The 27134-nt window shown below is 39.3% G+C and overlaps 1 protein-coding gene and 1 long non-coding RNA gene across 4 annotated transcripts in view; one reads left to right on the forward strand and one right to left on the reverse strand.

The window, feature by feature from the left end:
* ABLIM3 (actin binding LIM protein family member 3) overlaps positions 1-27134 on the reverse strand; it is a 183373-nt gene that overhangs the window by 24074 nt on the left and 132165 nt on the right. The window contains exons 7-14 of one of the 3 annotated variants that reach the window (XM_081937106.1): positions 16575-16662; positions 12855-12913; positions 11159-11230; positions 10420-10575; positions 4988-5017; positions 4149-4278; positions 3305-3403; positions 1047-1097 (exon numbers count right to left, since the gene is read on the reverse strand). In XM_081937106.1, coding sequence (XP_081793232.1) covers positions 1047-1097; positions 3305-3403; positions 4149-4278; positions 4988-5017; positions 10420-10575; positions 11159-11230; positions 12855-12913; positions 16575-16662 — 685 coding nt within the window. The remainder of the gene's footprint in view (positions 1-1046; positions 1098-3304; positions 3404-4148; positions 4279-4987; positions 5018-10419; positions 10576-11158; positions 11231-12854; positions 12914-16574; positions 16663-27134) is intronic. The other 2 variants (XM_081937104.1, XM_081937105.1) reach the window with 2 other exon arrangements.
* Positions 15037-23957, forward strand: LOC309383989. Its single transcript, XR_014173953.1, has 3 exons — positions 15037-15109; positions 16565-16674; positions 23840-23957. It is a non-coding gene; the product is annotated as an uncharacterized lncRNA (long non-coding RNA).

Raw genomic sequence — 27134 nt, forward strand, 5'->3', positions numbered from 1 at the left:
CACCTTTTTTTTAAAAAAAATATAGAAGCCATCATATCCAACTATCTCCTTAAGCCAATCTAGTCTTTTTTTTTTTAAAAAAAAATGAAATTCATTTCTCTTCTGTACTCCTATGTTTAGCTCATCATACAACTAATTGACACACAATGTTAAAACAATGAGGCTCTTTTAGTTCATCTTCTTGGCTGAAATTCTATGTGTTGGACCTCTCTTTTCTTGACTACTGCAGACTTCACTCTGATTTCCATGATCTCAGCTTGATCCCTCATTACTTATCTGACATTCTGCTGCCCAAATCACACACACCTCTCATTACTCTGACTTCTTGTGTCCCTCCTTTATGTAACATACTTCGGTTTCTTGTACACAATTGGGTCTTATTGGGTCTAATGCGTAGATTTAAAATCCTGTAGGGTTGTCATCCCTCTTCCACAAATACTCATTTGTTGTTTTCTAAAATAACTATGCACATTTTTTCACTTTGCTGTTCAAATGTTCTTCCCTTCTGCCAAAGTTCTCAATCTGCCTTCCCTGCTCTTCTATTTTCAGCTCCTTTTGTAAAATACTTCATTCCCTTTGGTTCCTGTTCTCCATGGAAAGCATCTATTTTCATACACTGCAGAGTTTCAAGCTAAGGAGCAGCAGTAGCACAACCACAATATCTAAAGGTATATGGTCCTGCTCCAACTCATATCCTTATGTTTTAAAAGTTAATAAGAATTATACACTTTAAAAGCAACGTGCTATTTTCCTGCATGAGTTACATTATTGAGGGTTTACTTTTCCTGAACACATGGAGGCACCCTAAGATAAGATAAGAGATCTAGCAAGCCAAACTTTTCTGTTCAACCCTCCTCTCAGGTTTCTGAAAGGCCATTTATACTTTCCTTCTTTTCAAAGTCTATTATGTCAAGGTCTGGCACTGCCACCAACTTTTGTATAGTTTATCAACCCACTTCCAATGCACACCACCAGACCTAAACAGAATTTTGGTTTATTTTAACTTGCATGCCCAAATATATGTTAAAACCATGCCCAAACTGTACCGTGTCTTTTATAGATGGGTGGTTTCCGATAGATGTTACTCTCTGCAGCAGCTAGAGGTAAAGAAAGAAAAATAATGAAGGAAAGAAGGAGATAGCAAAAGGGAGGAGCCAGAGTGTGTAGCTTAGAGGTACAGGAACCTGCCTGTCATTCTTGAAGAGGGGTGGTGGGAATCTTCTCCGTATCATTTTGGCAGCACAAGTAAAAAAAACATATATGATATAGAAAAAGTTAGCATGATCCCTATACTAATCACAGGAACCACCAGATTTGCAACTGAAATTGCCTATCCAAGATTACATTGCCTGCTTACTTCGCTTGGTACTTTCCCATCTTAAGATAAAATAGCCTTATCTTAAATACCTGCCGAGCGAACTTACGTTGGGAGATGGTTTAAGGGGTGGGGGTGGGGAGAAGGAATTAATCCTCTTTGTGTGCTATTTCAACAGCTTTAAGACAGTGAGTGTGTACGTGCACAAGAGGTCATGCTGTGAGCATGCTCACTACTGACAGCATGCAGGGTCAGGCAGACAGCTTTCCTTCTAGCACAGTTGATAGCTGGCTTCAGCTTGGGAGATAGAAAGGCCTCCTTTGGTGAGTACTAATGGCTATTGTCTCCTTGTCTGGCAATGGCACAGGATGATTGATGAGTTGGTTACCTAGAGATACAGGGACAAAAACCCATCGTCATCCAGGAGTCAGCCATAGTCTCTTCAAATAAGAGAGAAGCAAAGCAAGCTGGGAATAGGAGCTACTCTACCAGCAGACGCTTACTGGTGGGCTGATCCAATGTATAGGCAAAAGGGCCATCCATAAAAGACAAAAGCAAAAGTTACAGGAGCAGTAGCCATCACAATGTCCATTTCGGTAGGGAAATGCTAGGGCAAGGAAAATTGTAGGAGACCAATTAAGGCAACTCAGGCCAAGTACATCCACTGATCTTGCCTAAATGAAGTCAGTTTCACCTTCCTGCTCCATGTATCTCTGGAGATTCCCTGCAGAATACATTAAGGTCAAGAGATTGCAACAAATATGTGGAAATACTTAATCCCAAACTGTAAATTTCAAGTATTTCTACAAGGACCATCTGGAATTTGATTAGGAGATGAATGAAAAATAACCAAATCCCAAAGATGAACTTTATCAGCTGACTGACTCTTCATATGTGACCTTAATGGATGCCAATGGAATCCATGGAAAACAAAGAGCTTCTTCTTCTTCTGTGTCTTTAAACTGCCAGAATGGCTTTGTCGTTGGCCCAAAGTTATCAGTACAAAGAGCGAAACCTAGAAAGTTGACTGTGCTTTCATTCCAGTAGGAAGATGTGTATCAAAGGAATTAATCTCAATCCTAATTTGTATTAATTCTAGATCAGGGTTCTCCAAAGTGGTTAATGTGGGTCTAACTACCACTACTATTATTTTACTTCTATTGTTATTATTATAGTACTATTAGTTAACTTAGTATTTATTAAATTATATTCATATAATAAGTGTTTGAGGGTTGATGAACAATCTATAACGTCATGGAGGGATTGATGAACTGAAGAGTCCAAGGACTCCTGTTATAGAGTGAATGAAGGAGAGCTCCACACCTGCCACCTTTGGCACAGGAATGGTCTTTACTTGTTTTGACCAAACAAATGAGGCACAATTTACCTTGTGAACAAAGCTGGTTGCAGATTGTGCAGGCAGGCAAGTGGGGAGGGCATTCAGGTGTCTCCTGCACCCTGATAAGGGACAGAGGTTGACTTCCCTCCCCCTCTGCAGGAGGGGTGGGGCAGCGGCCCTTACCTGGGTCTCTGCTGGAGGGGAGCAGTCACCTGGCAAGTCCAGAGAGATCTGGGGGGAGGGTGCAGCGGGCCCTGAGGGGAGCAGGAGGAGTATAAGATAAATTATGTCTCAAAGATGTGTGGTGTAGAAAAGCTCTTAGCTGACAGACAAGATATTGCTCTCTGCTCCTTGAGGTGGGAGAAGAGAAGGCGAGGAAGAAGACAGCCTTTCCTTTGTGCAGGGAAAGAAGCTGCGGGGCAGAGGAGAAGGAGATTTTAGAGAAGAAGGAGAGAAGGCTGCAGGTCTTGTTTATGGATGGCCTCTACCATGCGGTTGTAGCTTGCTGCGGCCAGCTTACCTTCGGCTGGCAACAGCACTACTCATGCAAATAACATACTTGGCACAAGCATGCAGACTAAAAAAAAACAAACAGAAAAGTTCCCATACAGCACTCCTTCCCTGGCTGGCCAGAGGCCTCCAGAGCCTACCTGGAATGTGGAAATGCTTAGGAGCTTGGTATGAGGTTGGTGTAGAAGACCTCACATCTAACTGGCTATAGTAGGGGGAGCTGCGTCCACTCTCTGTCCCTTGAAAGAGCAGATTGGAGGGAGCAGCAGTGAAGAAAAGAGAGAGGCAGAGGAAAATTGGTGTTAAAAACAGTATTCTAGAAAATTAGTAAGCCATCTGTGAATTTATGGTGGGAATACGTAGGTGGAGGAAGGTGGTGATCATCACGGTGCACATTCCTATGCAGAACAAGAAGCCTGGGTTGTTCCGATCATTCCTAAAGTATTTCAAACTCAAAACAACATTTGGGTTTCGAATTTGAAACACATTTCTGAGCTGGATAAAGGGCCGTTCCTAGCTCAGAACACCGTTGGATCGGTTGGAAGAACCCATCCTGAATTCGGGACAAATATTTCGCACATCCGTAGTTGCTTCCCGTATCATCTGCTTCTTTCCATTTCCACTCTGCCACAGAATTGCCACTCTGAAGTTGCTTAGGAAAGAAGAAAACGGAGCATGACAACGGAGTGAAGTTCATCGCAACTCATTGGTATCCCAAAGACAGTTAAAATAAAAAACAGAGCTAGGCACTTGCCTACCATTTTGTTAAGGACGGATCCTATACAATGGACGACACTGTACCTGTGTGGAACCCTCCTTGTCTCTCTGATTTCATGTTCAGCCTGTTCTGGATATAGAAAATATTTTGGCAGCCTGAGTGTCCCTTGGAGAGAAGTTGGTCAGTCCTTCTATGGATGTGCTAAAGCTGAGTTCCATTGGACAAATGTCTTTATTTGAATCCTGATGGAGACAGCCGTGCCCTACCTGAGCGGTAATAATGATGTGGAGAGCGTGGGATGGTGGGAGATATGCCTTGGCGACTGTAGGTGGGTGAGTCTATGTAGCCTGGGCTGGATGCTCGCCTCTGCCTGATGTCCATGCTCTCATAAATATCCTGCAAAAAATGCAAATCTTTGTTCATCAAAGATCCAGTCCCAGGAGGGTCAAGGTGTATGTACATTAGCATGCATCCTGGCCTCTAACTATTATATTCCTTTCCCAAATGAGGGCATCTTTTCCCAAATATAGGTAAAAGTAAAGGTTCCCCTTGCACATATGTGCTAGTTGTTCCTGACCCTAGTTGTTGGTGCTCATCTCTGTTTCAAAGCCAAAGAGCCAGTCCGAAGACATCTCTGTGGTCATGTGGTCGGCATGACTAAATGCCGAAGGCACACAGAACGCTGTTACCTTCCCACCAAAGATGGTCCCTATTTTTCCACTTGCATTTTTACATGCTTTTGAATTGCTAGGTTGGCAGAAGCTGGGACAAGTAATGGCAGCTCATTCTATTATGCGGCACTAGGGATTTGAACCCCCGAACTGCCAATCTTTCTGATCGACAAGCTCAGCGTCTTAGCAGCTGAGTCACCTAATGTATACAAATATATGACATCACAAAGACAATTTGCTTTTCATTTCATAGCATGTGTGAGGAAGGGGGAGAGGAGACTTTTTTTTATAATCTCAAGATTTAACAGTAAAGCTGGATCAGCTTCCTTGACCTTCCATGGTTTTTTTTCAAACCCAGCTCTCCCCAAGTTCTCTTTCAGCTTACAAACCCCAGATATGTAACCCCCAATTAGTCTTAAGTGTTGTGTTATTACCTGAGAATATGGAGACAAGGTTCCAAGAGACTAAAAGTGATAGAAGGTCAGAGACAAGCCGCCAGGGGATGAAGAGCAGGAAAAGAGAGAGAGAATTGGTTATTAGAGAATTGATCTAATGTTTCTGTACCACAAGTCATTTCATCTTCCCCCAAACTACAATCTTCTCAGAATTGCCAAGGTATTGAGAAATCTGGGAGAAAGAGATTCCAAAACACCAAAGAAAGAGAAGATCAATCCCATAACTTTCCCCACTGTTGTGAGAAAAGGCATCTCCCTTCAATTATATTCTTGACACCTCAAAGGGATGCATGTGCCTGCCTGGATTAAACCTAGATTAATCAGATGCTATTGAGCCCTCTTCTCCTGGACTCTCCATTTTACAATGGTTTAAGTCACTGAGAACCAAATCTTTGCTTTTGAACAAACCTAGTTTTGAAAGTAATGCAAGGCTACTTAAGATATTATACTCAGTGCTTAGGAACATGAAGTAAGAAATGAAGCTTAGAGGGATTTGTTTAGAGCAGTGTTGGTGAACCTTTTCGGCATCGAGTGCTGAAATGGGAGCATGTGCATGCCTGAAACCGGAAGAGGAGCCTCCTGGTACACATGTGTGCACCGGGAAGATGATCTTCCGGTTTCTGGCACACGCATGTGCACTGGCCACCTGGTCTTTCTATTTCTAGCTTGCATGCATGTGCAAAGACCAGCTAGCCAGTGCGCATGTGCGGGAATCGGGAAGATCATCTCCCTGGTGCACACATGCACCTGGGCAGCTGCTCTTCTGCTTTCTGGCGCTCCCGTGTGTGTGAAGACCAGCTGGCCAGCACACCAGAACCTGGAAGAGCAATAGCCGATGGCTCGTGTGCCCAGAGATATGGCTCTGCATGCCCCTTCCAGCACGTGTTCCATAGGTTCGCCATCATCGTCTTAGAGCATTGTTTCTCAACCTTGGCAACTTGAAGATGTCTGGACTTCAACTCCCAGAATTCTGGGAGTTGAAGTCCAGACATCTTCAAGTTGCCAAGGTTGAGAAACACTGTCTTAGAGCAATTATATGTGGAAAAATATGACAAGGGCTGATCTGTGAAAGTAAGAGAACAATGGAGGGCCACATTTTTTTTGTATCAGACATACATCTTCCTAGCAGGGTATGACAAACAGGTAGAAATTAAATATTTGCATGGCTCCCTCTTAATCATATTTTTGAATCTAGTGCAGAAACTTGCCTACAAGTTCATTTAAGATGCTCCACATTAAAATATGTCTTTAACATAAATTTGCTTTGGAAAAGTAGGACTAGCTCAAATACAGAAATAGACAGCAAAAGGCGAAATGTTAGGTGGCATCCCTTTTTTAAAAGAAAAGAAAAGAAAAGAAAATCTTTAGACCATTTCTGAAAGTCTGATTGCACCAAACTGGTTCACTTAAGTTACAGGCATAGTCCAGAGCACATCCTTGCTTAATGACTACAATTTTGTTACTAAGTGATATGGTAATTAGCAACATATCATGTAATTGTGGCAGACTTACGACTTCATTTCCATTTGACTCATTAAGCGAGTCACCACAGCTTGTTAAGTGAGAAATCACGTGACTACAACTTATGATTTTACTGCTGGCTTTCCCATTGTTTATTGTTTAGTGGAAGCCAGATGCAAAGCACACAAATGGCAGTTGTCTGACCACAGCATCTTGTGACAGTCATAAATGTCTGGAAAAGTCATTGCTTTTTCAGGGCCATCATAATTTCAAAAGATTGCTGAACGAGGCAATCAGTAAGTGAGGTCTATCTGCATTGCTGTGCAAATAAGAAGCATTCTGAAGTGGCAGAAGAGGCAGTTTAAGTAGTTCTGGCAAAGAAGTCACTACAACTGCACACAGATTAAGTGCTCAGGTTCAAGCCTACACCATCGAGCCTACACCATGATTGGATGAGTGGCAAAAGAGCAATATTTCCCCATGGATCCTATTGAAGGAAACAGAGTCTTCTGTGACATCAGCTCTGCCACTTGTGGATTAGATCCCTGCTACTCCAGGTGGCTGAAAATCTCCAGAGAGGAAGGCAGAAGGATAGAATAGATAGCTAAATGTCTAGATAGGTATGGCCTATAGCTGTGAAAGAGGTTCTGATGCAACCTCTAGTCAAGAAGTCAGCACTTGTGTATGTAATATCCACCATCTCAATCCCCCTGTTCTTTATCCAAGAGCTGGAGGGTGGGAACAGGAGAGTGGAGAATGGCGGACAGTAACTTAGTAGTTGAGGTAGCCCTTGATGAAGTTGACCCCTGCTTTATGGGGTGTCTTATAATTTGATTCTCTTATTAGGCCACTGGAACAGATCATCCACTCTATGGATGATAGTCAGTTTTACACTGCTACCCTGGGCTGAACAGGAGATGTTAAGATCCTTCCCAGTGCCTGAAGGCTATTAGGGACTGAATGGAGAAAAATTGATTTAGACTAAATCCCAGCAAGAGAGCATGACTGTAGGTTTAGAAATTGAGGGAAATAAGTAGAATTCCATCCTTGGCATTGGACAACTTTGTGTTCCTCTATGCAGAGGTCATCTATAATCTGGGTTCTTTAGGACATTTAATTCTGTATGAAGAGCAAGCAGAGGCCATGACTAGGATATGGTTGTACAGCACCATCTTGGGCATCACTTACTGTTATTCCTAACTTGGGAGGCTTTGACAATAATTACCTATGCTTTTTTCATGTTTGGATAACTGCAATTTGCCGTATACCAGACTGTTCTTAAGAAGCTACAGTTGGTTCAGAATGCAGTGGGTTGAGTATCAATGTGTGTGTTGTGGTTCACCCATGTTACACCATTATTTTGGGAGCTATACTAGATCATGGCAGGTTTCTGGAAGGAACTGAAGTTGTTAGACATATGGGTCCTTTGTGGTTCAAGACATGGATGCGGGTGAAATTGCCTTTTCTGGTGGAACGCACACACCCATTACAGTAGAAAAGGCTTGCTCTCATCCCACTGACATCAGGGACTCTGAAAATGAATCTTCAATATGTCAACCCACCTTCTCTGGAAGAGTCAACTCCTAGAGACAAGAACAGCCAGTATGTCTTCTAAAGAGCTTTTGGGAAAACTAGATGCTTGAATGACTACTGAAAAAATAGCAATGGGCTGTGTTTGGGTTAGCATTATTGCAATACATATCAAGTTTGACTTATTCCTTGTCCATGGACTTGGACAACTGGACAACATAGAGGATTCTTTGTGCCCTTACTGTGGCTAAAAGACTGATATTGCAACATTGGAAAGATAAACGTATGGCTCCGTTTATTCAATGGATTGAAAATTTGATTACATGTATAAGCATATTGCATAAAATGTAAACTTTGTATGGATAAATATAATCAAATATTTTATTTATTTGTTTGTTCATTTATTTATTTAATTTATATGCCACCCATATCACCGTCAAGTGATTCTGGATGGCTTACAAGCATCATGAAAACAAAAGTACTAAAGATTAAATATTAAAATGAGCAGAGATTAAATAAGTCAAAAAACCAAAATACTATGGGGTGGAGGTGGAATCTTCTCTTTAGTCCACTAACCAACATTCCTCCAACATGGAATGCCTTCACTGGGGCTGATCCACAGAGCTAAGTATTGAGACTCTTACAGAAGGCCAAGAGGGATGGTGGATCTCGTCTCAAGCAGCATGGTGTTCCAAAGGGATGGAGCCACAGCAGAAAAGGCCCTTCTCCTGAATCCTTGTCATGCAGAATTCCTTGACTAATGGGATCCACAGCATGTCCCTTTTTCCAGAAGGAGTGGGGCAGACCAATACCATTGAGGTGAGATGGTTCCTCGATAGCTTGGACCCATGCCATAAAGGGCTTTAAAGGCCCTAACCAATACTTTGAATTTGACCTGGAAACAGACCAGCAACCAGTGCAACAGTGGTATTACATGAGTCACTCTAGGGACCCTTAGAACTGAATGCATGGCTGCATTCTGCACCATCTATAGCTTCTATATACTCTTCAGGGGTAACCCCCAATACAGTAATTTAAAAACATAATTATATAAGTGTTTATAAATATAAACAAAGCCTATATCTCCCATTCTCCACAATATTTTAAACAGGAATGCTGTTGTTGCCAAACTCTGCTTTAAGTTTCTCCAAATGTTCCATTGTGCTTGATTTAAAAATATCCTGGCTTCCTTGGAGATGTTAAAACAAAAGCCTCATGCCTTACTAATAGCACTTCTTTGTAATTCCAAAAATTGTCCAGGAGTGAAGGTCATGCCTTCATTTGCCAGGGAAAGATGGAACATAGGACTCATTGATTCTTCCTATCATGATTCCAGTCCCCAATGTGATATATGAGTGCAGCTGGATCAGTGGATATCTTCTGTGAGAAACTGGGATAAGGAGCTTAACAAATTTGTGATCTGATCTGATGATTAATAAGGAGCCAGATAACATGAGGTCTCTGGCCTGAGTTTTCTACTGCCTTTCCAAAGGAGGAGCTGTATTATTTAGTTGCTTCAGTCATTTATTGCTATGAAATATTTCTGATAAAGGGTGGTTGCCAATTATACTAAAAATCCCGCTGCCTTGTAGCAGTCCAAAAGTGCTGTCTTCTGCCAAAGGTCCGGTATGCTTCTGTCAGAAACCCCTCAGTTTAATTATCCATTCCTTTTTTTCAGCAGAAGCCAAAAGGCTGACACTGGACTGGCTCAGCCTAGACAAATACCCCATCAGTAACCTAAAGCAAAAGCAAAAGCTTTTACAAACAAATAGCACAGTAACATTTCCAGATAGGTCAGAATCTGATCTCTAGCCCCATAAAGTACAGACTCACACTAGCAGATCTGCCTCGTTTTCCACTGCACCCACTGAGACCTCCACCCTTCTCAGTCCAACAAGGAGGCATTGATGTGTTGGACATAAGAGCTGTCCAGGTGCAATTGAAACTGAGGCATAACTTTTGTGCTTGTTTTGTTAACCACAAGCGAATTCTTATTTGATTCATCCTTGGCCAAATGGTACTCTAAATGAGTAATAGGCAAACTCCTTATGTGGCTTTTTTGGTTTGGTTCCGTATGGTCTGTCTATCCAGGCATTGTATATATTTAAGATTTAACAACCATCTATGATTAAATAAACAATGGTGTAATGTTTGTCTTCAGTCCACTTTCCAATCTATATTTGGAAAGTGCTTTTGTGTTTTCCATGCAAATAGTATAACCTATGCTTTCAGATCAGTCTCACCTGGATACTATTTTAGATCGTTTCTTTTTTTGGAGTAAGAGATAGTTATTGTGAATCTCAAGCATTCTCGTTGAAATTAATGGGTTTTTACAGCCAGAGGAGATAGACAAGTCTCTGCTTCCTGCAGAGACGTCATTCATTGTGTACAATCCAGGTGAAATGCCTTAGAAACTGTACCTCCCCATAGCTATATCTCTCCAGTGTTTCATCCGAAGTATATCTGTGATAGGGCTCATAAGAAATGAGGTCAGGGCGTTGCACCTCGTAGATGGCTTTAATCTTGGGAAGAGCAGCCAAATCTTTGTAATTAAGGATTTCATTATCCACTTTAGCCTATGGAAAGGGAAAGATACAATAGACAACCACAGAAAGAAAAGGAACAGGCACTTGAAATGCAAAGGAGAAAGATTACATCAGAATGCAAGGTCGAAGGAAACTTCAGAACAAAACAGGGACAGGTACTTATGATGAAGGTGAAAAGAAAGGAAGGCATTTTGAAGGGAATGCCAGAGCTTTCCCTGTGTGGATGAAGCAGAAGAAGTGGGAAGGAGCAGTCGGCTCAAGATTGAAAGTGGTGCCAGGCTTTGCTTTGACTACATGCATCTGAGTTCTTCTGCAAGAGAGATGATGCTCAAAGGCATAGTGGCATTAAGCAGACAGATATTTAGGGATGGGAACAGACAACTCAGGCTGAACTTGCCAAATGCTTTCCTTGGCACATCTTTGGCTTGGAAATCTGTTCCAAGTCTAAAAGGGAACAGTCCTCAATAGATATTTTATTTTTATTGGTTGATCTCTTCTTTTCATCTCCTCTGGGATTCACAGGGCATGCATTTCCAAATTACTCCTATGGGAGGCTGTCAACCCCAATTCTCGGTTTTCCATGTTGCTTCTGCCCCATGTTGTGTATACTTACACAAATGACTCGGTTGGGGGAACCAATGCTGGAGCCAGGAGGGGATATGGATGTCTCTGAAGTTCTTCTGTGCTGTGTACACAGAAACCGACAAGATACTTGTTAAAGTTTGCTAGACTTTGCTTACATATAGTATTGAAGAAAGACTTCAACTCATGCCGACCAGACTTGCCACTACAGTAATGGCAGAAAAGTCATATGCTGTACCTGCAGCTTTTCCTTCTATTCAAAAAACCTTAATCCCTATCGTATAAATTTGGGTGCATTTTGCTACTTGCCACTCTAGGCTGCTAGCTCACTTCCTCATTTCATGCATATCATGAACACTCGATTTCAGAATTAAATGTTCCAACCAATGCTATCAGTTACTACACCTTACAGCTCCCTCAATTACTTTCAATTAAAGCTAGTATGCTGGAGGGTGTAACAAGATATTATAATGTAGATCATTCTGTCATCAACTTTCCTTTTGCAGTATGTTACTTTCCAGTAACGTTTGGTAAAAACCAACCAGTTGGCACCTGTGCTATCCAGTTCTTGCATGCCATTGACAATCACTGAGTATAATGAAGAAACGTCCCTTGTTTTCTTTCCTAGATACTGTTGAGGAGATACAGTACAGGTAGTCCTCAATTTATGACCATAATGGAGCCCAACATTTCTGTTGATAATTGAGACATTTGTTAAGTGAATTTTGTTCCATTTTACAACTTTACTTGCCACAGTTGTTAAGTAAATCATTGACTTCACTTGTCAAAAGGTTGCAAAAAGGGATTATATGACCCTGGGATGCAGCAAAGGTCATAAATATGAGCCATTGCCAAGCATCTGGATCTTGATCACATGATCATGGGAACACTGCAAAACTATGAAAAACGATCATAAGTCACATTTTTCAGTGCCATTGCAACTTTGAACGGTCACTAAATGAACTGTTTTAAGTCGAGGACTATCTTTACAGAGGGAGGAGTTTTGTGCATGAAACTGAAACAACTATGCATCTTCTGTAATAGTATCCTGAGACTCCCAGGCAATTGTCTCCTGTTCTCCCTGATAACTGACCAGACTGGCTACACAAAATAATTCTAGTTTATGGGCCTGGATAGAAAGATGGCAGCTGTACAATAGAATAGAAAATTTGCAGCTTAGACCATGGGTATCAAACTTGTGCCATCACATCATCACGTGATGTATCCTGGCTTTCCCCCCCTTGGCTAAAACAGGGGTGGCTGTGGCCAGTGCGTGACACATCTAGCCCATGGGCTGCAAGTATAATACCCCTGGCTTAGACTAAAAATGAGGTTACCATAGCTACATCTAGATTTTAAGCTGTGTATTCCAGGTAGACAATGAACATATACCAAGCAAATGCTGAGGTATGAGAATCTTGATTTTGTATTTACCAGTTTAAAACAGAATCTGGTAAAGACCGCCATAGTACAGAATATATAGATTTCAGGGATAAGCAAGTTATTGTTCAGACACCTTAACCATAACTTAAAGATATCACTTTTATCTTATTCATCATGCACACATCTCCCTGTAGTCCAAAGAGTTCAGATTCTAAAATTCAAACCTATTTCTATTCACATTTATCTAAATAATTATTTGACTAACTTGCAGTATCATTATTTAGCTAATACCAGCATCAATGAGTAAAATTTGGCTAATTACTCTTTCCCCAACTTTATTTTACCTTTAGCTTCTTTTCTGCTCTTGCTGCTTGTTTGCAGATAGGATGCCATACTTCTGAACCTGCAAAGGAGGAGGATGTGTCAGAACTACAAACTGCCCATCTGCATGTCTATCCTACCCAACATTACCTAAGATTGTAAAGAAAAAATACCATTCAAATGTTTTAATATTTCTTTTATAAACTTTTCTCCTTTTTTGCAAGAAAATCCATTTATTTTCATCAGCTGATAATTCCATGGGTATTTTTGTTCCAAAGATTCAATTGGTTTGGACTAGTTTTGAATTGCAAACAGGAACTAGGAAAACTTGGTCCTTTGCCCACTGTCATCATTTTAATTCCTCAGACCTTTAAAAAGATTTTCAAGGTGACCCGGAGTTGTCCTCAACATAGCTCAGTTCAGAATGAAATAATAACCCCTTCCAGTTGACCAATGGGGGAGCATAACATGTTTTTTTGACCCTGCTAAGCTGTAAAAATCAGTACTATTGGTAAATGGGAAAGCTACTAAAGCACAATCTCTCTGTTTATAATGCAAAAGAAGAATGAAGGCTGGTCTTTATGCTAGTTGACATTCTCTGGGGAATGTGGAGAAACTAGGAGGATTCATTGCCAATGTAGCATTAAGCAAACAAATAAATGCTGTCAAATGGTTCAAGACTTTTAGCTCTCAGTAATTGGAAGGAATGAACAAAACACTGAATTTTTGATACTGTTCACAGCTACTGCTCCCTTATTGGTGTATATAATAATCAAGGATGGTCATTTAGAGGAGAATATGAATTAATGATCTCATACAAAATAGCATCTTTGTTGGAGGTATGCAGCTTAATTTGATTTTGGAGTCCTTGGTCTCTGAGCTTGGTTGTTTTGCTCTTACCCAACCACATTAGTCAGACAAGTTATATTTTCTTCCACTGGAATTTAATTTTATTGCTTGTCTCTCCCTCACAGCTCAGGGCTTATCACATCTTTCTAGGTCTAACTGACTGAGAAAAGTTGATGGAAGGCTGTAATATAAATACATCCGAGTACTAATTGTTTAGATAAACTTTGAATCAGTCTTTACTCTTGGATATTTCCCAGACTGACCATATTGCCTGTTGGAAATAGGAACAAAAAGCTGGAACAACAGAGAAGAATCAGGTATGTTAAGAGATAGAAGAATGAATCAAAGACATAATATGAATAAGCAAAATAAATAAATAAATAAAAATGCCCTTAGGGTGGTCTAGTAATAATGATCTATGTAAGAGCTAGCTTTGAGAAGAATAGACAATATCATGTAAAAAATACAGTGTTAAACCATTTTGATTTTGTTGGCAGAATATTTATTTGCATATATTGCACATCCATATATATATTTTCCTTATTCATGCCATGTCTTTTGATGTATGTATGTAATGAATAATAGTCAATCTAATGATGCCCATTTTCTAGCCTCCCCTCATATTTCTGAGCTAGATAAGAGAGAGAATGCTTTCAGATTTAAGGATGGTGTCCTCTGTTCTTGATTTATGGGTTTTATTGACTTGTACTATCACTTGCACTTGAAGGATTCTAGAAAGAAATCTAATGGGAATACTATATTATCACATCACATATTTCAAGATTGTGGCCAGATCATCTTCCTGGGAATATTTTTAGTGTATTAAATTTCAATAGTTGCATGATAATAGAGGTCAGACTGCCATTGCAACATCAGAAGCATTCTCCTTTTTTTCTTAGTTGTCTTATGGGTGCAAAGATCTCTAAACAGTTTTTGAATTAGATAGACTTCTCTGTGTTAACAAACAGATCTTCCTGGATAATTTTTCAGAGACTCTTAAGTAGAATGAATTGCTTGAGACAGGACAAAGAAAAAGAAGAAGAAGAAGAAGAAGAAGAAGAAGAGGAGGAGGAGGAGGAGGAGGAGGAGGAGGAGGAGGAGGAGGAGGAGGAGGAGGAGGAGGAGGAGGAGGAGGAGGAGGAGGAGGAGGAGGAGGAGGAAAGCCAACTCCCATTTTACAGCCTGAAAAGTGTATTTTGGATTGCAAGAGATGAAAATAATTTTGCTGGACAGTCTGCCAATTCTCCCTGAATGTAACAGAAGGCTCCTCCACCTATGGCTTGTGTCCAAACCATGATCAGGATCACATATGTTGTGTTCCCATAATGCCATTGGCCTTCTGTTGAGGAGGTGAACAACATCTGATTCAGCTGAAATGCAGGAGACTCCATTGGGAGGAAAAAGTGTTAACCCTGAAGCTGTCCAGCAGGTAGTTTTCCAAAAGTAGCAACTTTTTAAACTTTTACCTCATCCTGTTTCCCCTGCTAAGATCAAGCCACTTTGGCACCCTTTCACTGTGTTCCCTAAAGACCAGATTGTTGTTTGGGAAAGCAAACACAAGGAGGCGACAAGGAACATTGGAGGAAGGTGGAGGGAATTCTACAAGAACTTATTACTCTGTCACTGGCCAATGGGTCAGATCACAGGAAGTAATGAGCATTTTGAGGGTGGCAAATACTGGCTTGGAAAGTCACATCAGTGACTACGTAGAAGAGCCCACAAATGATATTAATCTAACATAAGAACCAGTTTCTAATTCTCTATTAGAAATCTCCCATCTTGGTCTCTTCCTGTTGTTTCTGTTGCTATGACTTTATTCCTTTTAGACAGAAATGCATGTACTGTATGTTCCAAGGTTGCTCTGGCTATCCTTGCTCTTCTTGTTTGTTCTAGATAGTGAATGGATATGGTTTCTTTGAACATGGAGGTTTCTAAATTTAATTGAGTCAAATTACATCAATATAACATCACCATACCTGACATTTGCTGTCAAGTTCCACTTAGATGGCTGGGGAGCAAAATGGGGAGGTATTTTTGTGTGATATTTGCCTATCTTTTATTATTCTTGGAATCATCCCAGTCTCATAAGGAACAGAATAAATCTCTAGCTTCTCCAGCAATCATCCCCACCATTTTCCATCTTCTCACAGGTTCCTCAATTTTAGACGCCCTTGAAGGTCATGCAGTTCTGCTCTCATAAGCAGTATCAGGACAGATGCAACAGTTTGGAAAATGCATGCCCATCACTGTGGCAGGCTTTCTACCAGTTGATCAGCCAAGGAGCCATTAATGATGCCTCTAAAACAAACCAATTGTTAATTGCTATCCCACGCAGAAACTAAGCCAACAGTTCCTGGAGTGTGAGGGTGGGGGAAAAAAACCCAGCCCAACAATTAATGTTGATCTACAAAGGGTAATTAGTGACTCACAATGTCAAACACCAAATGACTGTCTGAGACTCCCTCTCTAAGCTGAAAATAGATGAACAGGGAGGAGAACATCTTAACCTTATATTAAGATCTAGTCATCTCATTTCTTACTTCAACTTGATTTTCCATGAACATGTGAATATATATAGCTTGTTGCAGTGCAGAAAATTAAAATATTGTTTTAAATTCAGTCAAATGCCTTCTGTTTGAAAATGTCAGCATGTTCTCCTTGAAATGGGATTGATAATACAAACTCAGTTTCATGTAATGTTTAGAGAAGATTAATCATGTTCTCTCTAATAAAACCTGAGTCTATCACAATGAAAGACTGAATGTTCTTCAGCGAGGCCCAGCATGGCTCTTAAAATATGTTCATATGTTTAAGTTGCAAGGACAAGTATGTATGATTAGAGGCAGACTTTTAAATTCTTTATGAGATCTTTTGCCTCCAATAGGTGTTCCTACCTGTGAGGTACATTTCTTCCCCTTCGGTGAACATCTGGTGACATCGTACACATCTGGCACAAGTGGGATGATAGTGCTTTCCTCCTGCCTACAGAAATCAGTGAGAACAAAGAGTTGTTGAACAAAATATCCACATGCCAATGTTCTAACCAAACACATGACTATCTAGGAAAAGTGATGTTTCTTTGATTTAGAGCAGTGTTTCTCAAAGTGGTCCGTACCGCCCCCTTGGGGGGCGTTAAAGAAGTGCAAGGGGGCGGTAGGAAGTTCCGCCTTACATGGGGGCGTTGAACGTACAGAAGGGGGCATTGAACAAATTCTATTTATTACTTGTTCTGCCGGACTCACACAGCAGTCATTGCGTGCGGCACGTGGGCAAACCTGCAACACCGATCGTTGCTGTTGGAAACATGGCTTTCATACGAGCGAATGTGCACTTCCTTAGTCAGTCTTGGGTCTAACATTGCGTCCCCAGTAGCGCAAGGAATAGAAAATTCAATAAAATCCCATAGAATGCTGATCAAATTTCTATGATATCCTATTCAAATTTCTATGGCTGTGCTACTGGGGGTCTAGTGTTTGCCGCGCGCAGTGTGAGTCAGCCTCCTTTCACTGCGCCAGGAATGGAGGCTTCACCAGTAGCACAAGGAATAGAAATTTCAATAGAATCTCATAGAAAGGTGATCAAATTTCTACGGTATTCTATTTAAATTTCTATGGCTGTGCTGTTGGGGTTGCTGGGTCTTCTTCCTTAGAGTTTAGGCGTCCTTGGCACATCTGACGAGCGAAAATGCCAGTTTCAGATACGTCCTTCCCTTCTGTCTGAACAGCCAATCACGTTACAGATCGTCATTTGTGTGTCAGACGTCGGAGATGCCCAGTAATTACTACCATAGAGTTATGAATAGAATTTCATCAAATTTCTGTGGTATTCTATTGATATTTCTATGAATATTTTTTTACTGGGATTTTTCAGAAATTTGAGTCATATACCCGGTGGAAAAAAGTCATAGAGTTATGAATAGATTTCCATAGAAATATTGTAAAATTCTATTGATAACTCTATGGCTTTTTCCACCGGGATGATGATGTTGTTAATCGACGGATTTTCAAATTAATTGTACTATCAGCCATCCTAAGATAAGGTGAGTGTTTGACCACCTCTATGGTCGTTCTAACCGTTAGAACTATTGTTATTGATATAGAATTTAAATAAATATTTTGTATAAGTCGATGTACAAGATTACAACATCCGTGCTTCAATATCTTGTTATAAATTAATAGAGTTCAGTCATAAAGCTGGCCTATTGTTTCTGGGGCTCGTAACATAAAAGCTAAGCTGCTTGCAAACTAGGATATAGCAAGCACTTGCAAACATTCCTGTAACATAAAACGTCTTTTCTTGCAACTGCTTGCATAGCCACACGCAAACGTAAAAAATGCAACCACTTGCTTTTGGCAATGTAACATAAACCTCCAATCCGCTTGCAAAGCCGTTCGCAAATTTGCATGCAGCTGGAGGCGCTTGCAAAGTCACCTTTCTATGATTCATCGATGAGAATGAAGAAAAAGCCATAGAGTTATCAATGGAATTTCCTAATACTTCTATGACATCATGTTCATAGATCTACCGGTGAAAAATTTATTTACATGTAATACATTTTGCAATTTAATACATTTTGTATATTATACAATTAAATAATCTTTAGGGGGCGGTGGCAAATCAAATTGTGTCTTAAGGGGGCGATGGTTAAAAAAAGTTTGAGAAACACTGATTTAGAGGAATCAAAATTTGGCAGTAATACTGTAATTTATGTCATTTTCCATCACACATGATTGATTGGCTGTACTTATTATAGATTTTTGCCCAAAAATCTTTTATGACTTTGTATTCCAACCACACGTTAAAGTTTGTTGTTAGATTTTCATAAAACATCAGGGTAATCTTGCTATAAATACTGTTTCGAATCAAGGAGATGTACTACTTATAATTATATGATACTACCTAATTATTAACATGCCTCCTCTTATTTTTAAGAAAATTTAAATGGTTTCAGTGGTTTCATTATTGTGCTAAATTTGTCTTCTGCACAATAGACTCTGCCATACGGCTTTGAATTCCCTGTAACTTATAACACTAATATTGTGCAATTTCTATATCTTTGAGTTTAAGTTTTTAAAATATTTTAATGGATCCTTTGGGCTTATTAGCTTGATTTTGTTCTAAAGTATAAACACTGAAGTAACTATGTAACCTGATTCCCCTGAAATTTGCTTTCAATTTTTAGGCTTCCAATTTTTTAGCATCTTCTCTTATAATTTCATCCAAATTCCCACTATGTGGTTTGTTGCAGGGAAATTCTGAGATATCAAAGCACTTTGAGATTTGAATCCTGTAGCAATCTACCGTAAGTGGATTGTTCTGTGCAAGACTTAATGTTACATTTTAGTATGTTTCACAACAACATGAGCTATATGCATTCATAAATATTTCACTTTCTTATTTTCCCCTGATTCCTTTTCAATAGATTTATTGCCTGTTTCATTTTGTACTCATATGATTTTCTGATTATCTGAAGCCTGCAGTCATCATAACAGAACACAACAGAACATTTTCTGCAACAGAAAACATTGCCATAAGCATTGGAATTCTAACATTGGAAAATAGAGGGGTTTTGAGTTTTATTATTTTGATATTCCCTTATCTGTGTAATTCTATTCCTAACAAGGATTATTTTTAGCATTATATTTTATGTTGTTTGAAAGAATATTTTAATCAATAAAAATTATCTCAGTTATTTTCAAATATTGCTTTTTAATCATAACATTATAAAGAGCCACTTCAATTTGGGACAGACCCACTATGAAACTTACTGGAAATATTTTCTAACATTCAGTTAGGTTTTGCTGTAAATTAAATCCATAATTCTGTGTCCTTCACTCTGGAATAAGGAAGAATAGGTCTTGACTTTGTATTATCCTTTCAAGACACCTTCTTCATTCCTCTTCAATTGTTTTTTTCTCAGTGCTAAAGACAACCAGGTTTTTTCAACTTCCTTTCATAGGATTTAGCTTCTAGTCCTCTTTTTGCTCTTTTCAGAAAATGTTCTAATTTATTAAAGCACTGTGGTCAAAACTAGACACAGTTTTCAAGATGGGTCTATCTGAACCAGAATTAAGTGGAACTATTGCTTCCAATCATTTGGAAAGCATACTCCAGTATATTGCATTTTCTTTATTTTATTTTTATTTTATAGCCATGTCACACTGTTGATTCATATCCAGTTTTATTTGAGTATTAGTACAAAATCTTTTTTCATAAGTACTAGTATTAAGCTAAGTGTCCATCAAATACTTACTCATTTTAGTCTTGCTCCATTACAGAACTTTCCATTGTCTCTATGTTATTGTGTTATTTTCAGCCCATTTTTTCTAACCTATTAAGATCTTTTTGTTTTATTTCTGCCTTCCAATCCAAATGTCTGTTATCCACAAATCTGATAATATTCCACCCAACTCTTCATTTAAATCAGTGATGAAAATATAGAAGAGTAGAGGACATAAGACTAAATTTCTCCATATACCTCTCTATAATTTGAAGAGGAGCCATTGATGAGAACCTTTTGAGTGGGATTTCTGATCCAATTACATATTGATTTAATTGCTATGTCCTTAACTAGCTTGTTAATTAGTATGTTATGGATACTTTTTAAAATGCTCTATGGAAATAAAGAGGTAGTTGGACAATATATGAAGGAGTTTATCTAGTTTAAAAAAAGAGTAGAGAAAGAAAGTTAATAAAAACCTGCCCGAATTGATCAGACGTTAAAAAAAAAGATGGTGGAAGATTTGTATTTTCAGACTAACAATATTGAAGTCAGCACTCTCAGATAAATCTGACAGGGAAAATGACCAGATCAGCGAATTTTATTTTACTGTAAAACAATACTAACAGAATCCTAAAGTTCTTACTCTAGCTCTCTAAGCAACTGCAGAGTCTCTCCACCCCCTTTGTCTGGATCATTCCTTAGGCAGCACTGCTTCTCCTAGTCCTTCTTGGTTATTCTCACATATAATTACACAAATTAAACTCATTCAACATAAACAGGTATTCCCTGATCACATTTCTATCAATCTCAACCAACAAGCATCTCTCTTCATCTTACTTTACACAATTCTCTGATGGAACACAAACTGTTGGAGAAGCCTCAAATTGATGCCAAATATATCTGCCTTTTTTAAAAACCTAACATCAGATAGAAAAGGCATCTTTGGAGAATGCTGTTTTTTTTTTTAAAAATGGTACAATTGGTGAGAACTGAGGTGCATAGCTCAATGATTGAGCAACTAGCTGTCTTAATAAAAGGTACAAATCATACATGGAAATTACACACATATTCTCAAGAGGACTGAAATAAGCAGTGGGCAAAATGCAAAAGGGTTCTTCTGCACCAATCCAAGTTCTTACATGTAATCACATCTTATACCTGATAAACTGGATATAAGTTCGGTATAAAATATGGCATCAGGATAGTGGCGAGTCATAGAAACCCTAAAGTTGTATTTCAAGCTTTTATCAGGGTAGATGGCTTTGAAATCAGTGGAGCCACCCAAGGATTACAATGAGTGACAGCTTACTGGATCCACCCTGGTATCAACACTGTTGTAGGGAGAGGCCAAGTGCCCAGTGCTGTCACTTTGATTAAAGGGACCATTATTTTCTACCAATTTTCCACTTATTTCTATCTAATGACTTTGTTAGAGCTGGCCTGAATAACAGCATGATCAAATCCAGAGAAATATTGAAAATGTAAGCTATCCCTGGAATAGTTGGACAGGCCTGTTTAAAAGCTGTCACTAAGTAAACTGTTACTGTTTCAGAATAGTGGAGAGATCCGTTGAGCCATTGAGTTAAGAATAAAAAGAACATATTCTCATTAAGGGTCCAGTCCTCTTTCTCTCTTGAGACATTCCTATAAGAAGGCAACTTTTTCTGCTGCCTTCAGTGACTCTGATACTCCAAGATTAGAAATAACAGCCTATTATTTCGCCCACTTGCAATGCATCAAGGGTGTTCTCTCTGCTCTTTAACAAAGATAATAGGTTTAATTGGTATCTTGTTTCCTTTCAAAATGAATTTTGGATTTCAATTACAGACATGCTTTCTGAGCACCAGAGCTCAGTTGCAGCCACTGGTTTAACTTGTTGCCCTCACCATTACTCCATGCAAAGAACTACTCCTAAAGGGGCTTTTACAGGAAAATAATAATGGTGATAGTTGCATTGATGATGATGATAATGAAAGAATAAGAGATTATTAAAGAGTACCAGGGAAAAAAGGACAATCACGGCCTTTAATTAAAGACTGAACTTTTAAGTTAAGGCCAGAATTGACTTGAATAATTGTTTCAAGAAAGGGTTGAGTTTCACATCTGCAGAATTCTTGGTTAAATTGTCAGCAATAGCTCACAACTCTTGTCAGTTCAGTCATCTATTGCTAGCCAAAAGCATGAATCAAAGTTTGCTGCCCTGCAATAATATTTTTGGTTCCCATCCTATGAAAACTAGCCTTCTGTTTCAAGTCAGTGACACACATCTAGATTTGCCTCTAGGGTGTCCCAAAAGTCCTTTTTTCAAAAGGCAACTAGACTTTGTTTTTTCTTTGAAGACATTTTGTTTCTCATCAAAGATGCTTCTTCAGCTCAGTCCAGTTGCCTTTTGAAAAAAAGCAAAAAAGCACCTTTGGGCCAACCATGAGCAGGATGACCGAGAATCTCCATTGACAGGAACAGCAATCTCTTTTCTGATCTTTCTTAGGATCATGTACCAATAATAGCAAAGTGATTGGGATTCCACCCCCTGGGATTTTTCTGAAAGGCAATAAATGGATCCCGTCAAAAAGTTATCCCCAATTTTGCAATTTGAAAAAGATTGTGGTAATTGCTCATTCAACCATGAATCTCATTAACCCAGGCAGTTCTTACTGATGCAGCTTTGTTCTGTTGCAATTTTGTTTTATGCAAGAATTTACTACTTTACTGCTATTTCAAATTAGTGATCATTCAAATAAGGACCTAACTTTCCTCATGTACAAGCTGAGAAATCATGGTTTATTCAGTTTTACTCATAAAATAAAAAGGTGTGCATTGACAGAATATGATTATGAACTAAAAAGCAACTTGTATTTGAATGAGCAAATTTCTTACATATACTCGATGCTAGTAGTTTGGATGCATGAAATATTGCAACATCCACAAGCTCAGGAACCTGGACAGTTCTTATGCTAATATTTGCTGCTGTAAATGAGCAATATTAGCAAATAAAGAGTGATCCAGTTGCTGGAGTGGGATGGTGAAATAGCCAATGTAATGTAAATTATTAAAGAAATTACTTTTTCCTCCTTCTGACTGACAATTCTATCACTGCTCCAGGAAAGTACCATCTGGAGGGAAGTTCAGTAACAAGATCTATGTAGGAATCCAATTCAATTAATGAATTAAAAACATTTGTAGGACTGCCCACCTCAGATAATGTGACTCTGTTAGCATACTGTAAACCAACAAAGATGTGAAAAAACAAAATAATAAATAATGGCTAAAAAAAGATAGATCTAAACTATTAATTAGCAATCAGGTACTCAAATGTATTTTAATCTTCCAGACATATCCCCAACATCAAGAACTGCACTGAAAAAGAAGGACAAGCAAGGCTGCTGGGAAACCAGCTTTGGAATGCAAATTTAGACAGATGTGGATACAGAACAAACACAATTAACTCATCCAATTCTAATCCCAATCTTTTCACAAAGGAAAAGGAGCACTTGAGTATTGTGAAGATAGACATCTTTCTAATTCCTTCTAAAATACATAATCTCATCCATAACTTCCACTCCTTTTGAATGTGAGGGCCAATGAACTGAAATAGCAGTGGGGAAATCTTGCATGCAATAATGTGACATGGCATTTATTTCACTAGGCTTTTGAGAAGAAAAGGGGTGGTAGCAACCACAAGTAACTTCTGGATCATCAGGAGTTTCCTTTCATCGTATCAAAACAAATTGTCCAGCAGGCTTCATTGTTTAAACTAATAATAGAGATTGATTTTTTGCCAGTCTTATCTGGATAATTTGGGAAATGAGCATCAGCAATACATTTCTGATGACAGAGATATGATTTCTTTAATCACTTTTACCTTACCCATATTTTGTGGTTATTATTTTTCCTGATTACTGCTATGCTGCAATAGCTTCATTTGTCTTTCTGCAGGTAACACCAGTCCTGCCTTATCCCCATTTACATCCAAAGCAAACATCTTTTTATGATCAGACAAAAACTTCTCTCTGCATTTACTATTGTCCAGAAGTGGCCACCTATTTTTTTTTAAATTCTAGGCCAGCGATGGCGAACCTTTTTTGGCTCGCGTGCCACAAGTGGGGGGAACGCAGGGGGGTCATGTGTAGGCGTGCCACACCCATAATGCAATGCGTGACCCCCCAGTGTGCACGCGCGCACAACGAGCGACCCCCCCATTTTTACATGCTTTTTTCGCCCTCCCCAGGCTCCAGAGGCTTTATAGGAGCCTGGGGAGGGCGAAAAGAGCCTCCCCCCGGAGGCCCTCCAGAGGCTTCAGGGACCGTCCGGAGGCTTCCCTGAAGCCTTCGGAGCGCTCAAAAGGATCCTCTGAGCAAACCGGAAGTGACTTATAAAGCCTCTGGAGCCTGGGAAGAGTGAAAATGGCTTTTAAAAAGGTGAACTCAGATGGCCAGTGCGCGCATGCGCGCTGGCCAGCTGACAGGGCAGCGCCTCACGTGCCCTGACAAATGGCTCCGCGTGCCACCTGTGGCACGCATGCCATAGGTTCGCCATCACTGTTCTAGGCATTCTCTGCAGTCCATAATGTAAGGATGCACTCAACTTATTAAAAAGAGAAAAGAAAAAAAAGCTGAGCTCTTCAAAAACCAACTAAGCAAAGCATTTCAGGTAGCTGCATTATCTGATGTCTCTGCCTCACAGTTATATAGTTTGAAAGGGCAGAAATTTGAAAATCAATGGTGATCATGCAAATGGAGTGAATGAATCATTGAAACACTTGCAGCTGAAAGCAACAAACGCCTCTCTTTCTATCTCTCAACTCACCCCCCCTTCATAAATATTTTGGTGCCTTGAACGAGACATGTTTCTTTCTAATTCATGCATCTTCCAAAACTCCACTAATATTTATGAGATTTTACTAGCTGAGCCACTGCTGGATTTGACCATCGCTGCTATAATAATATAGTCTCCAATCTCATAGTAGATTGTTGTTGTTGAATGCAATTGTCTCAAAGAAGCTGGCTAGGAGGTATCCGCAGAAGAAAGTGAAAATGTCTTTTGGGAATTACAGCCTGATCCAATGAGCTACTGGACGCAGGTAACGGATCAATAGCTCAAGTAAGTATCAAGTTTCTAGTCTTCCTATGAAAACAGAAGTCCTCACTTTACCAGTGCAATAGCATTCACATTTGTATGTTTTCTCTTTGCCATTGTTTAGTGTGTCAAACTGCATGAAGGCAAAAGAAGGCATTCACCCCTTTCTTTTCTGATCATGGGAATCCTAAAATTGAGGAAAAGATGTGGCTCAATCTGGATTAAATTGTGGAAGAACTCTCATCATTACCATCAATATCTAAATAAAGAAAGATAAAAATAGATGCCTGGCAGATCTATTGCCATCTCTGAAAAGAATTTCTATTTAGCCACAAAAATATAGGTTACAGCTGGCCTTGCTGTAACTATGGCTTTACATTGTTATAAGTATAGTGGGTGTATATAATTTACCAGGAAATATAGTTCCTTTTAGTGTTTAGTCCTTCCAATTTCTTAGTCTTGAGAGTTAAGAGAGACATTGGTCTTTTTATTTAGACTATTTTTTTTGTCTCAGATACAAAATATAAAACGGGTTTTCCTCACCATTTGGATAGTGAATAGCTGTAGTGAGACACACGTTGTGTGAATGAATATTTTCAAAAGCAAACGATGTAAGCAAATAGAAACAGCTGATTCACCCAATGCACCAATATGATCTTCTCAAAAGGAGTCCTGGAACTAAAGATATCAGCAATCCAACTTTATAGATTATGAGATCAGACAATATTTCTGCCTTTTGATTGATAGACAATGCTGATGATGTACCTAGAATATATTAGTGTAGCAAGCTGCAGTATATAGTATTAAAATGTAAAGCCATTGAATCAGTGGCTATCTTTAGGTGAATATGCACAGAATTAATACTGAATGTTTTTCATTTTGTCCAATTGAAGCCAGTTAAAGCCTTTCATGAAAGACCAAATGAACTTCATAATACAGCTATCTTACACAGAATTCAGTTTACCTTTTGTAAACTTATGATTCAGCAATAATGTAACTAATAATAAACATCTGAAGCACTACCTGAACACCATCAGTACTGACAAAAGCACCATTAGTCAATTGCAAAGGGTGGCTTTTATTGCAAATGTTTATATCCTGCAGCATTTCTTTTAGCATTATTAAACAACAACGGTCCTTTGGAATGATTTGATAGGCCAAATACAGTCTAAACATCTGGGCAGCCCACCATCATTTATCAAATTTATGTGCTGCCCAACTGCCGATGGCAGCTTAATCTCTCAGTTACCTGGCAAAGTACCATAAGTGGTTGCATTTTGGTTTTGTTTTAATCACCCCCTAAAGGTCCATCATGGTAGGTAGTTTGATCATGAAGGGGATGCAACTGCCCACTAGAACAAACCACAAACAATGTTATTTATTTTACACTGATGAAAATTACAGGTCATTGTATGAGTCTGATGTTGCCAATAGTGAAGACAGCCTGCTAATTATAATTCAAAGTGGGAGGGGTGTGTCATCCTTTAAGATTCATTAATCTTCTATGCTGACTACACAGCTTAAAGCCATCTGGGACAGCCAGAGGCTTAAACATATGAAGGCTGATTATGGCTGAAATAGAAGGCTTTCATTCCCTATTTCATTGAGGAGAAGGGAAAATAGCAGCTGCCTATCTTGAGGGAAATCAGGAGTCTTGGCACTCAGTAGCTATAACATTCTATAGTATCTTGCCATCCGGTTTGATTTATAATCATGATTAGTTGGCTTAGAGATTAAATGCTTCCCCCAGCACAATCAGGAAAAATCCCGAGAGGTTGAGCTTGTAGTCCATGAGACTTCTGGAAGGGGATTGTAAAATAGCTCAGTCATGAATGTCTCCAAAGATAGGTCGACTTGTGCCCATGGGATTTTTAAACTACCCCATGGCCTTTGTAGATTTTTCTATGTAACATATCAAACATACTTCCTGATTTCATAACAAGATGCAGGCTACCTGCAGACCAGTGGTGGGTTGCAAATACTTTTACTACTGGTTTAGGCACGTGCAATGCTTCTGCACATGCACAGAAGCATCCGGGTGGGTGGGGCCTCCTGCTGCCCCTACTATTGGTTCGGCCAAACCAGAAACTTTTGCAGACCTATCTGTAGTTACTCCTATCATTATGCTTTTTGCAGTTTCCCTTGATCAAGGTCT

The sequence above is a fragment of the Natrix helvetica genome, assembly GCF_964273705.1.
Source record: "Natrix helvetica genome assembly, chromosome: 1".
Classification (NCBI taxonomy): domain Eukaryota; kingdom Metazoa; phylum Chordata; class Lepidosauria; order Squamata; family Natricidae; genus Natrix; species Natrix helvetica.